Genomic DNA, 12,462 nt, shown 5'->3' with positions numbered 1-12,462 from the left:
AGTTGTTTCAGATGGATACTCTCAGCCCTTACTTTTGAAGTGAAAGAACATATAACAATTGTTTTTTTCTGTCTAGTCTCTACTTTTTTGAGAGTGGGACTCCTCATCTTGCCTAGACTGGCACTACAGTAGCTGCTCATAGGCAAGATCTCACTGCTGATCAGGACAGAAGCTTTGACCTGCTCTGTTTTTCCTGGGACAGCTCTCCATAGGAAGTCTAGCAGCCCTCCCTTGCTCTTAGGGGCTCCCCATATTTCTGCTGGACTTACTGCGGATATCTGATTAGTTTGTAGCCCTATTGTAGCTTGGGACTGCCAAGTTTCACTGATCTGTCAGCCTCCCCAGTAACAGGGATTACAAGACTATACCACCATACTCAGCCTCTCCAATTTCTATACATGAAACTCTACCTGACTGATCTTGACTAATGGCTATCAAGAAGAAAGAAAGAGGGTGCTTCCCTAGGGATCATGGGCATCTTAAAACAGTTATCAGCAGGAAGCACCCAAGTTCAATGTCACTTCAGTGTGGTGGGAGGAAGAAAATGTCCTTGGACCTCTAACCCCAACTAACGGCTCATCAGTTCCTAAGTCACTTATCAAGGTTTCAGGAAAGAAACAGGGGCATTTCATCAAAAAGAAAAAAAAAATATCTACAGAACTCTTAGCAAGGAATATTCCTGTTACAAAGGCAGGAAATCTATTAGTTACTGGAACTGTTTAGAATCCATATTACACTCTCTATTGGAAAAATACAGTCAATGGCCAGTTTTCCAAAGATTTAACACATATCTAGCTCACTTGTCTCAAGATCCCTTTGCTCATAACATTCATTAGGGTTGGGGTAAGAACTCCAAAAGGGAATAATACAAAGATATGATGTGCTTTTAATTATGGAAAAGCCCCTAAGGCCTTTACTTGAGAGTCCATTTACCTTCGTTTCATACACAAGTCTAACAAGCTTGATTATCAGGTTTCCCAAATCACAGTGAATGAGAAGTGGCCAATTAGAAGCATGCTATGTCTGTGGGTGGGGAAGGGCAGGTGAAGCCTCAGAACATGACAGAGGATAAGGAGGCATTGCTGTTAAAGGCAAGTACATAGAGTAACAAGGGGCAGATAAGAGAGGAGAAAACAGGCAACACTATAAACCACAGGCAGAACTAAATACCCTAACACTCTGGAGTCATTTTGTGAAGGGGTGAAAATGCCTACATACATTAATAGCTTCTGCATAATAAATAGCTCACTGGATAACAAATAAAGCTCAGTGACAAAAAGATTACAATACCATCAAGAAAAGGTTTTATTGTAGTCAGAAGAGGCTCTTTTAGAAAGCAGAGAAGGGTATAAGATACTGTAGAATTAGGTCTAACCATTCAAATAAAACAATGCCAGAGTTTGAAAGGACATATTTAAGTTATATGGAAAGTTCATTTTTACGGAACCTCTTAACTTTCTGATGATACTAAATATATGAGGACATACAGTGATCAGAGACAGCAAGCATGGCCTGGCAGACAGAGATAGTGTCAGGTCGGAGGATGTGGGTTCCAATTCTATTTGACATATATCCTCTCTGTGACCCTGGGCAAAGAACTTAACTTTTTTGAGTCCCAGGCAACTTTCTTAAGACTGTAAGCAGATGACTTCATGGGGAGAGGGAGTTTTCTCATTGGGAATTCCTCATTTCAATGAAATCAAAGATCTAAGCAGCTAAGCAGCATCAAAGAACAATCTGGCTTTTGTAACTATTACTGCGGTTTTGCTGTATTTTCTCTAAGGAATCATCTGCAATGATGGGGGACGAGGGAGGAATGCTATTTCTGACAGCCAAACCTGTTTTACAATTAAAGTCACCAACCAATTCTACATGGGAAGCATAAATACCAATTAACAGCTAAACTAGGAAGAGAAACCATATGGCTTGCTGGCCTCATGTCTGTTCCTAAGAAAACCTTTAAAGGAGTCCATGCACAAAAGCCATGGTCTTCTAGGTAAGACATAATGCTCCTAGACAAACACTGACATCTCACTTACCCCCATCAGAACAAGAGCCTCTGCTTTAGCTTCTTCAGTTTGAGGAAGATGAAGGTTCATTTCATCTCCATCAAAATCAGCATTGTAGGGTGTACAGACACATTCATTAAATCTGAAAGTCCGGTGGGGTTTTACTCTTGCCTACAAAAAGGAAAGCAGGTTTTGTGCAAATGGAATTTTTCTTTTGAATTTAGCCAATTCATTTGAAAATGGTTCCCTCAAAAATGAGAGGCTGTGGCTCTTAGAAATGGATTTCTAGTTATTCTAGTAAGTCACAGATGTTATTTACATCACATTTTTCTTCACAGGTTAAGAGTTCAGAGCTGGAAGGGTCCCTGAAGACTACAAAGTCCAACTCCATTATTTCACAGAGAAGAAGACAAAGAGTCACTCAAAGGGCCTGAAGTGAACTGCTCACATGTGGAGTGAGCAGCACAGACTCAGGTCCTCCTACTCCAAATTGCGTTCTTCCACTAAATCACAAGTCCCAGGAGCAACTGTCAAGGAAAGCTATTAGATTCAATTATAATGTGAATTTGTCACTATTTGGTATGAGATGTGAAATACTCACTTTTAAAAAATGTGTAAAAACCTCCAACCCCTCCCCCCAACCAAACTTCAATCCTACATATATCTTAAAACGTTTGTTTTGTTATTTAGCCCCAATTAATGTACCCACCTTTGAAGACCTTCATTCAAGGCTGTTAACACAACCCTTTACAAGTCATGTGTACATTATAGTGAGCTCATAAATTTAACTTCTTCAAAGACAGAAGAGTTTGTGAATATTTTATGAATAAAAGTTGCAGTTCTCTTATACTTTAAATACTAAAAAAAATTACCAATGTCATTGTGAATCCAATTATAAAATAAAGAAGCCAATGTCTTAGTTAAGGAAGCACTGAAAAGATAAATCATTTCAAGAACTGTGGCTTCTTAGCTTATTAAAATAAAAAATTTTAAGTAAAATGAATCTTCTGCTATTTCATTACATAGAAAGTTTCATGCCCTTTGGTCCATGAGGTTATTCCAATGACTTTTCTTCAGACTGTCACTCTGTATTTAGTGTCTCAAGATAACAGTGTCATCAAGATTCACAGCACTAAAGACAAACTGAAGTTTTAGAAAACCAAAAGACAGGGTAAGGGAAAAGTTTAGAAAATGTACTGAGATTATCATGTAACTGCCGGAGTCAAGAATCTGAAATTCTGTGCTGCAGTATATTTACAACAGGGCTTCCAGTGAACAGAAAACAGTCATTCTATACTCACTAAGTGAGCCATGATGCTCAATTTGTGTAGGGATGGCTGTCGATTGAACAACACCACATCACCATCTATGAGATGTCTCTCTACGATGTCACCATACTTGAGCTCTTGCGCCATCTTCTCCCGATTTCCATACTTCAGAAACCTTATGACAAAAGTCATAATTTTGTCATAATTATGACAAAAATCATGATTTCTGATTAAGAAGTTCAAAGAACATTTCCTCCCAAAATCAAAGCTTAAGAACTATTAATAGTGGCCTATTTCATTCATGACTTTTTTTGCATATGGTATCTCCCAAGAGGGAAAGAACAATTAACCTGGAGTTCATCCTCTTTGGAAAATATAAGCAACTGAAACATGCTCTGATTGTGTAAGAGTTCAGAAGGCTTAGCTTTTCTATAATAGTTAATACACTATTACATTTTCACTGTGTGAATTAAAAGAAAAAGTTTACTATTGAATAACTGATCTACCAATATGTATTTAAAGGTCAAAGATGGTAAACAATATATCTTTTGTTACAGGGCAAATATAGTACCAACAATATCACATTCCAATATCTAAAAATTCTTAAGCTCAAATACAGCACAAATCTCTTGAGGTCAAATAAGAAAATGGAAAATTCCAAATTCTGAAATTAAGTTCTGTGGCTGAACTATATTATAATACTACAGTTATAAACTTTAGCCATTAGGAGGCAGATAAATCTAGTCAAGATAGTACCTTTTCATTTGCATGTGCCGTTGCTGAATGAAATTGGCTCCTGGGTGAATTTCAGGACCATTTCTAACGAGTTTCCTCATAAAATTGATGTTTGCTTTATTTACCTGTAGGAGCAAAATGAAAAAAATGAGAAGTCCTTTTTTATGGTCTGATTTTCATGTTTCTGTTGATTCCATGACTAATTTTTATGTTCTTTATACTAAACAATAATTAGAAAAGGAACACCCCATGTAGTCTACTATCCAAACTCCTTGAAAAGTGGGCCAACATGTCTAGTGAAACAGTTTTTGTGTATTTGTTATTAAAATGTGCTATATGCATGATTCCAGCATCACAAGTTTTTTTTTTTTTTTTACATATGTAAGAGTAGAATTAAAAAAAACCACAGCAATTTTAACGGAGAAACTAAATGATGTAGCTATATCTCTAACCTAGCGTTAATTATGAATCACCAGGAAGGAAATGGATTATTTTCCTATTATTATTCTAGAGTTGTGTCTAGATCACTAGTTAAAGTGCCCCTTACAACCATAAAATGCAGAATATACATTTCCCTGGGGCAGTTAGGTGGTGCAGTGGATAGAATTCTAGGTCTAAAGTCAAGAAGACTCATCTTTCTGAGTTCAGATATGGCCTCAGACATTTACTAGCTGTGTGACCCTGGGCAAATCACTGAACCTTGCTTACCTCACTGTTCTTGTCTGTAAAATGAGCTGGAGAAAGAAATGTCAAACCACAAACCAGTATCTTTGCCGAGAAAACCCCAAATGGGGTTGAAGAGAGTCAGACATGACTGAAACAACTGAACAACAACAAAATACACTTCCCTTGAATCAAACACAACAGATGACTTTTTAAAAGTAAAACAAGTAAAGCAAGTAGTTTTCCAGTGCTCACCTTCTCAGGAAAGGTTAATATTTTGGCCACGTGAACTGGCACGGCTACTTCGTCTATTCGAAGATTGGGGTCAGGTGAGATGACTGTTCTGCCAGAAAAGTCTACCCTTTTTCCAGAGAGGTTTCCTCTAAAGCGACCTTATGAAGTAAAAATAAAGGAATGGCTTAAGTCTGTGTGGTGGGCTCTTTTTGCCAACTAACTCTACTGATTACTTGGTGTTTGTTTACATGTCCAACCTGGATCTTAAAATGGCAGACGCAATTCAAGGAAGACCTAAGAATGCCCTCTTGGCCCCCAGAACTTTTCCAGCAGTATTCTCTTCCGGGAGACACTGCTCTCTGGCAGAGGCCTCAGCCTGGACTTTGTTCAAACACGGTCACTTTTCTCCTAGCTTTACTCTCCACTCTCTGGACTCTCCCCAGCCACTGGGGCCCTGCCCAGGCATCCATCATGCTGCCCTCTCCACTTTCCAGTTCTGTTTGAGGAGGTGCCTTCCCCCATTTGAATGTGAAGCTCCTTGAGGGGAGGGGCTGGTTTTTTTGTTTGGGTTCAGATGCCCTGCCCTCAGCCTGGTGCCTGGCACATAGTGAGCTCTTAATATTCTTAAGGGATGTTAATGGGTCCCCTGAACTGGTTTTTTTGAGTTGCCATATTTTCCAGAAACACTGGACCCAGGACTGTCCAGGACAAAGCCTCCTCCAACCAATATAATCTGTCATTTGCACCCCAAGATGGATTCTCTGAGTTCTAGAGAGGCAAGATAGGTGTTGGCCAGGCTGGAAAAAATGCTTGTGCAGCCGGGGTCCTTTGCAGGTAAGTAGACCCTCCTATCTTCAGAGTCTAGAGGATCCCAAAGGAAAAGAATGCTGTGGCTACAGTCTGCCTTGCTCCTCCCTAGGGAAGGATTATTGTACCTTTTTCCTCCCATGCCACACCCCTTCCTGTTTTCCCCTCCTCTTTTGCTGTACTGTCATAGATATGTGAAACTTCTGTGATAACTGAACTCTGGGTTCCACAAGCATGTTCATTTCTCTTATAATAAACCTTGCTTTCACATAAAATCTCATGTTATTGTGACTGCCTGCTGACAATATACACATTACTGAACTGAGAAAAAAAGGAGAAAAAAATCAGATCTACCTTGTTTTCCTTTCAACCGCTGAACAAAACCTCTGGTCCATTTCTTAGGCGCCATGTTGAGGGGTATACCTGAGAGTTCACTGTTGATGTAGAGAGCACACTGGAGCTGCAGGAAGTCCCAATCTTCCATGATCATCTGTGTTTTGGCGCCCGATATCCGATGCTGAAAATCAGAAGACCAAAAGTAAAAGTACATTGGTTTCTAGTTTTACGCAAATATGTTGTAATCCTCCCAGACTGCTCTGCAGCACTAACCTTTTTGATAACATCATTAAGGAAGATGATTTCTGTCAGTTTCATAGTCAAGTCATCTTCATTTGTGCCAGACTTCAGATCACTCACAACGGAGGGCCTGATACACAAAGGAGGTACCAAAAGGCGTGTAAGAATCAAGTCGGAGGGCTTCCCTGCTTCTGGATTCATTAGAAGGAGAGGTATATCTTCAGCAGGGATTCTTTTAAATAAGTTCAGGACCACTAAGGGATTCAAATTTTCCTGCAAAAGAAAAATGCTCAAGGGTAGATCAGAAGCACCTACATCAATACACCACAGCTTTGTCTTGACTCCTACTTCTTCTCCATCCATCTCTCCTATCACTTTTTTAGAAAAAAAAGCAAGAAGCTAGATGTGAGTTTTCATGCTCAGAAAGTACTAAGTTACAAGTTAAAATCAATTTTCCAGTAAAGCAGCAATACCTTACTTTAAGAGTCCAACACCTACATAAATCATCATGTGGCCTGTAGTCTTAGAAGCCCAGGCTCAGTCAGCTTTTGAGAAAATGTATCTCAGACTATGAAAAGTATTCCACTCTTACCTGATTTTCTGTAAATATGTGACTGTGAGGGAGAAAGTATTTGCTATAAGTGGACTTCAGGGTCTTGGCCTAATGATGTGGAAATATTTACTGAGTGTTTACTAGAACTAGAACAGGGAGAAAGAATCAAAAGAAGTAGAAATGGTTTTTGTCCCACTCAAGTGAACAATCCAGTGAAACAGACCACATACTTGAACATTTAAGATTTGAACATAAAGTTTAGAAAAATGAATAATCAGGACTAATAAAAATTAGGGGAGTTTTTTTTAGTAGGTTTCAAGTCATATCAAAGTGTTTATTGGATTAATTTAATCGGCATTAGAGTAATAGTGATAACTTTCCATGGTACATTTCTTCAAATAGTTCAAAGTTTTCTATCAGGTTTAATCTCCTCAATCTTTCATTATGAAGAAAAGTTATTTGTCCTTTCACAGAGAAGTTAATGAACTTGAGAAGTACTATTGCTCAAAATTATCTACAATCATACCAATCACAAACCTGTGGTGAAACAATCCCGCTCCCACTGAATTCTTGAAGTGAGGGGCAAGACAAATCAAGGAGTGCTCAAATCTATCTATGTTTATGCAGTCCCTGGTACATAACTGGGGTTGTGCCAGCTGCTGGAAGGAAGAAGGGAAGACACTCTATGACTTCCAAGAACTTTCGATCTGATCAAAAAGGCATGATTACAGGACAGGTGGGAATCTGCCTGTCAAAGGGAAGGAAAGCAGGCATTCCAGGATGGAAAGCAGGCATTCCAGGATGGAAGGCATGAGTCTTTGTTCAAGCAAGAACAGAAAAAAGGAGAATTGGTATGGCAAGTGAAAGAGACTGTGAGGAGGCTAGTTTGACTGGAAAGGAGGGTCTGTGTTCAGAGTAAAAGGACATAAGGGAATGAGGGGAGGGCTAGCTTATGGAGGATCTTGAGAGGGCAGGGGTTCCGACTTGCTACATTAGGCAATAGAAACCACTGTTCCTGCTTAAGTACAGGAGTCACAAAATCAGCAGTTTGTTTTTGGAAAATTAATTGGACCAGCAAAGAAGTGAGCCCTGAGATGCTCTTGGAAGCGACAATGGAATGTGGGTTCGGCTCCTAGGCCTGCTGTTTACCCTTTCTGGGACCTGGCAGACATGAGGTAATTTAGGAAAAGTTCCTCTGTTTCTCTGGGTCATAACATCTTCATACGAAAAATGAGAAGAATGGGCTAGATGTTCTCTAATGCCCCTTCCAGCTCTAAAGGCTTGTAATAAAAAATTTAGCCCACAGTCCAAATCTTTACATAGGGATGAAGGTAATACTTACACCCTCCCTCTCAGGGCCAGTATGAAGCAACAACAAAGCACTTTCCTGCTCTAGAGTAAAGATCTCTATATATGAGGGAACCTTATTTTTTACTGTCAAAACTAGCAAATTATGTGACCCAACATTGGTGAGTTACAGCCATCTTATTCAGCATTCACACCAAAAAGGAATAGGAAATAATGGAAAGCAGAAGCACATGAAAGAATAGTTCAAAAGAAGGTCCAGATGGGATTACAACTGTTTGGGAATTCCCCATGTAGGAAGTTCCTCCTGTGATATGATCAGCAACTCAGAGTCTTCAAAAACTCTGCCCTGGGCACTGAGAGGTGATGGGACTCTCCAAGGGTCACAGAGACTGAATCTCAGGCAGGACTGAAGGCCTCCTGATTCCAAGGTCTAGTTTCTATCCTCCACAGCACCCCATCCTCTACTGAATTATACTACATGGGTTATAGAACAAACTCATTCTGGAGTCCTTACTCACCGCCTGGGTGTCAGCAAGTAGGACTCTGGGACCACATACAAGTTCTACATGATCACAACCAAAAGGATGGTGCCACATGCATTCTCAGGCTCACCTGGGCTCTCCCTAGGAGGGGCTCTACTTCTTTGTTATATTCAATGGCAGTTTCAAATGACTGAAGGAAATTAGACACAACAGGATCCACTACTTTTTTATTGGTCTTGTACTTCTCGTGAATTATCTTCAACAAGCCACATTTCTTCACAGTGCCTACAAGATGAATTTTGGTTTTTAAAACTCAATTCAGTCATGCTTTTCTGGCTGACAACATAAATAATAAAAGTGAAAATATAAAAATATCAAAGATCCAATTATACTAAAGGCTATACTTTAAAATAGAGAAACCTTCAATGATAAGTTATGAATCTGAGTGGTTATCATACGGACTCAGGGGCAGCAAGGTGGTGCAGTGCAAGATAGAGCACTAGGCCTGGAGTCAGGAAGACTCATCTTCTGGAATTCAAACCTGACCGTAGACACTTAATAGCTGTGTGACCCTCAGTGAGTCAGTTTACCCTGTTTGCCTCAGCTCCTCATCTGTAAAATGAGCTGGAGAAGAAAACGGCAAACCACTCTAGTGTCTTTGCCAAGAAAACCCTAAATGGGATCATAAAGAGTTGACACAACTGAAACAACTGAATGACATACTAATTCAGACAACACAATTTCACCACAGGTGGCAAAAAGTAAACTAATTAAAAGGGAACCTTCAGGAAAACACATTTAGCACCTGTATTCATGTACAGGTTTGCTTTCTGTTCTCTCATTCTTCATCCAAATTAGTCATTAATAGAAAACCAGGTAACCAGAAAGCTTGGGAAGCTTAAAAACTCCCAACTCTAAAGCTAGCAACTGCAAAGATAGCCAGTGTGGACATAATAGGATCCTGGAGTTCTCAAGTAACTCGGAGACCATCCCTGAACCCTGCTGGTCTCTTCTGCCTCTGCCCCTCTCAGTGGGCAGCCAGCCTCAGCTTGGAAACACCTATATTGAAGCTGTCACCATCAAGGCTAAGTCTATTCCACTTTCAGACAGCTCTAATCAGGAAAAGTTCTTCCTTTCATTCAGCCAAAATCTACTTTCTGGCAACTTTTACTTGTGGGTCTTACCAGATCCCCACAGAATAAGTCTAATCCCTCTTGTGGATAATACCCCTTTCAAATATTTGAGGACATGTACCTCCCCTCCTCCCCCCACTCCAATATCAACCTTCAGGTTAAACAAACATCCCTATTCAGTTCTAATGTTATTCATATGACATCATCCTGGGCATTTTAAAATTCAACTCAGGACTCATGTCCTGACAAGACAAAGAACAGTGGGACTCTTAGCACTACCCCCCCCCGCCATGGGACATTATACTTTTGGATCCATTTATTAACATCCTTGATATGGTAATTCAACTGGCTCAAACCCATCCAACTGCACTATTAACAACCCAAATTTCTCAACATCATGAGAAATTTTTGTCAAATATATGACTGAAATGAAGTCTTTTAAGATGATTTTTTTATTTTGAACTTGAACCAAAAAGGAGCATTTCCACATACACAGAACACAAAATGATTGTATATAAAGGCATGATTTCCTATCACTTGCTTTATTAAGAAAGATATGTGTATATGTCAGTATGTGTAGATAAATGTAAAATTCCACACACTGCTTTCCAAATTCCAGCTTGTCTGTGCTTCCCTCTGAACTCCCTCTGCCTCTCCCCTCGGCATTTTCAGAGGTTATTTCAACGGCCCCTTTTTTTTGGCATCATTACTACTAATCTTTCCCCCTCCCACAACCCCCCAATTAAAAAGCCTGACAAATAAGCATTCTCAAGCAAAACTAATCCACCCAATGGTTGTGTCCAAAAATCTATGTCTCTTTTTCCACTGTTAGTCGTTTATTTCTTCTCTGTCGGGAGCATTACATGCTTCATAATGAATTCTCTGGCGACACAACTGGTCAGTTTTAAAGTCTTTCAGAGTTGTTTGAAACCCAGTCTTCACCAAAAGAAAAATTATCTCCATGCCTGAGAGCATACATGGCTGATTCCAGTCACTGGGGGTCTAGAGGAAGAAGGGGCAATGTTCTGCCACACTGGATACTCCTCTGCCCACCCAAGTAGGAATCACAGTCTCCTGCCTTTGTTTCCTGTCTGACCCCCAAGCCTGGAATGTTCTCCCTCCTCCTCCTGCCCATCTATGTTATTAAAAAAAATCCAACCTGGCAAAGTGTTCCCCCCAGGTGGAGAAAGATGCTGGTTCTTGAAACTTTACCCAGTACCTCCTTCATAATGAAAGTACTCACAATGTAACAGAGTACTATAGCTGCCTATTAGTGATAACCCCCTCCTCAGTGGTAAATTTTTTAGGATCTAAGCTAAAAGTTCTACTTTCTCAGCAAGCAGCCCAGTCCACTGCGCCCAGGAAGCAGAGGACCAGGCCTGGAGGCAGGAAGAGCTGGGTTCAAATCCCACCTCAGACACTTCCTAGCTGGATGACCTTGGGCAAGTCACTTAACTGCTTTGTGCCTCAGTTTTCTCATCTGAAAAAGGGGATAATAACAGTACCTACCTCCCAAGGCTATTGTGAGGATCAGATGAGCTAACACATGTAAAAAGCCTGGCAAACCTTTAAGTGCTACATAAATACTAGCTAGCCATTAATGACTTCACCACCATCACCACCATCATCATCAATGTTCTATTTCTGAAGAAGGCTACATGTCTGATGGGGCCAGAAAACAGGACATGGGCTGAAATGACAGTGAGGAAATTCTTCAGGTGATCTAGAGGGCTCAGAGCTTGTATAGGGAGGGAAGGAAATGACTGGAGTTAAGGGGAAAGGATCAGGAGGGCTAGCCCCAAAGGAGAGGGGGGACTCCAGAAGAAAGTCATTGATGGCAGACCAAGGTAGGTGAGACAAGAAGATGCTTCTCTCATGGTGAAGGCACCCATGGGCATCACTCCTGAGTAGTCTGGGATTCTCTGACAGTGACAAAACAGCCTAGGAAGGATCCTGAAATGATGAGGCATGAGTGTGCAGCACTGACATTTCTGCCAGGACTCTCTGACAACTGCCCTTCCTGAAGAGAAGCTAAAGGGATGTGAAGAGCATCTCTCCCCATCTGAGGCCACGAGCACAAGGAGAGGCCATGCTTTGGGAGGGAAGGGGAGGGAGAGACAGAAGAGGCACCTTTAAAGGCAGTGTGGAAACATCACTCAGGGTCACCAAGAGAAGAATGGAAGGTCATCAGCATACCTGAAACTCCAAATATACCTCAGTTTATTCCTGAAGAGGAAGGCCCTTCAGATATAGAGAGGAAGCGGGATCCCCTGAACAGAAGGGTCAGGCAGCTGAGAGATCGCTCAGGAGAGGTCACCTCTGTTGAGGGGCACTGAGGCAACTGCTGATTGTCTCTCCAGGGAAGAGTAGAGGACTGCCCGAGGTCCGTCCACTTGGGCAACTATTGCTTCCCTTCTGATACTGCTGAAAGAAATCTAGAGGGCACAGTCAAAGATGAGGCTTGGGCCAAAAGAGGCATTGGTGGTGGTTTCATGAAGGCAAGGGATAAACAGGAGAAAAGCAGATCCAGGAAGCAAACATTTGGTGAAGACGGCCCCTTAAGAGCAGAAGCCTGATTTCAGGGTAACAACTTAAAAGAGTAATAACAAACTCTTGAGCCAGGGACATAACAAGGACTGGTAAAGACATATTGGCCAGGGTCATGAAGGAAAGAGGAATTAATTGAAACAATGA

The 12,462-nt window shown here is 40.9% G+C and overlaps 1 protein-coding gene across 2 annotated transcripts in view; it reads right to left on the bottom strand.

Annotated features, from left to right (window-relative positions):
* Positions 1-12,462, bottom strand: part of POLR3A (RNA polymerase III subunit A) — a 49,510-nt gene that overhangs the window by 29,964 nt on the left and 7,084 nt on the right. The window contains exons 5-11 of one of the 2 annotated variants that reach the window (XM_072628066.1): positions 8,766-8,920; positions 6,326-6,565; positions 6,071-6,233; positions 4,931-5,067; positions 4,034-4,137; positions 3,311-3,452; positions 2,040-2,180 (exon numbers count right to left, since the gene is read on the bottom strand). In XM_072628066.1, the coding sequence (XP_072484167.1) occupies positions 2,040-2,180; positions 3,311-3,452; positions 4,034-4,137; positions 4,931-5,067; positions 6,071-6,233; positions 6,326-6,565; positions 8,766-8,920 (1,082 nt within the window). The remainder of the gene's footprint in view (positions 1-2,039; positions 2,181-3,310; positions 3,453-4,033; positions 4,138-4,930; positions 5,068-6,070; positions 6,234-6,325; positions 6,566-8,765; positions 8,921-12,462) is intronic. The other variant, XM_072628067.1, reaches the window with a different exon arrangement.

The sequence above is a fragment of the Notamacropus eugenii genome, chromosome 1, assembly GCF_028372415.1.
Source record: "Notamacropus eugenii isolate mMacEug1 chromosome 1, mMacEug1.pri_v2, whole genome shotgun sequence".
Taxonomy (NCBI): domain Eukaryota; kingdom Metazoa; phylum Chordata; class Mammalia; order Diprotodontia; family Macropodidae; genus Notamacropus; species Notamacropus eugenii.
Note: the sequence above shows the minus strand (reverse complement) of the source record. Positions and strands in the feature narration are given on the sequence as shown.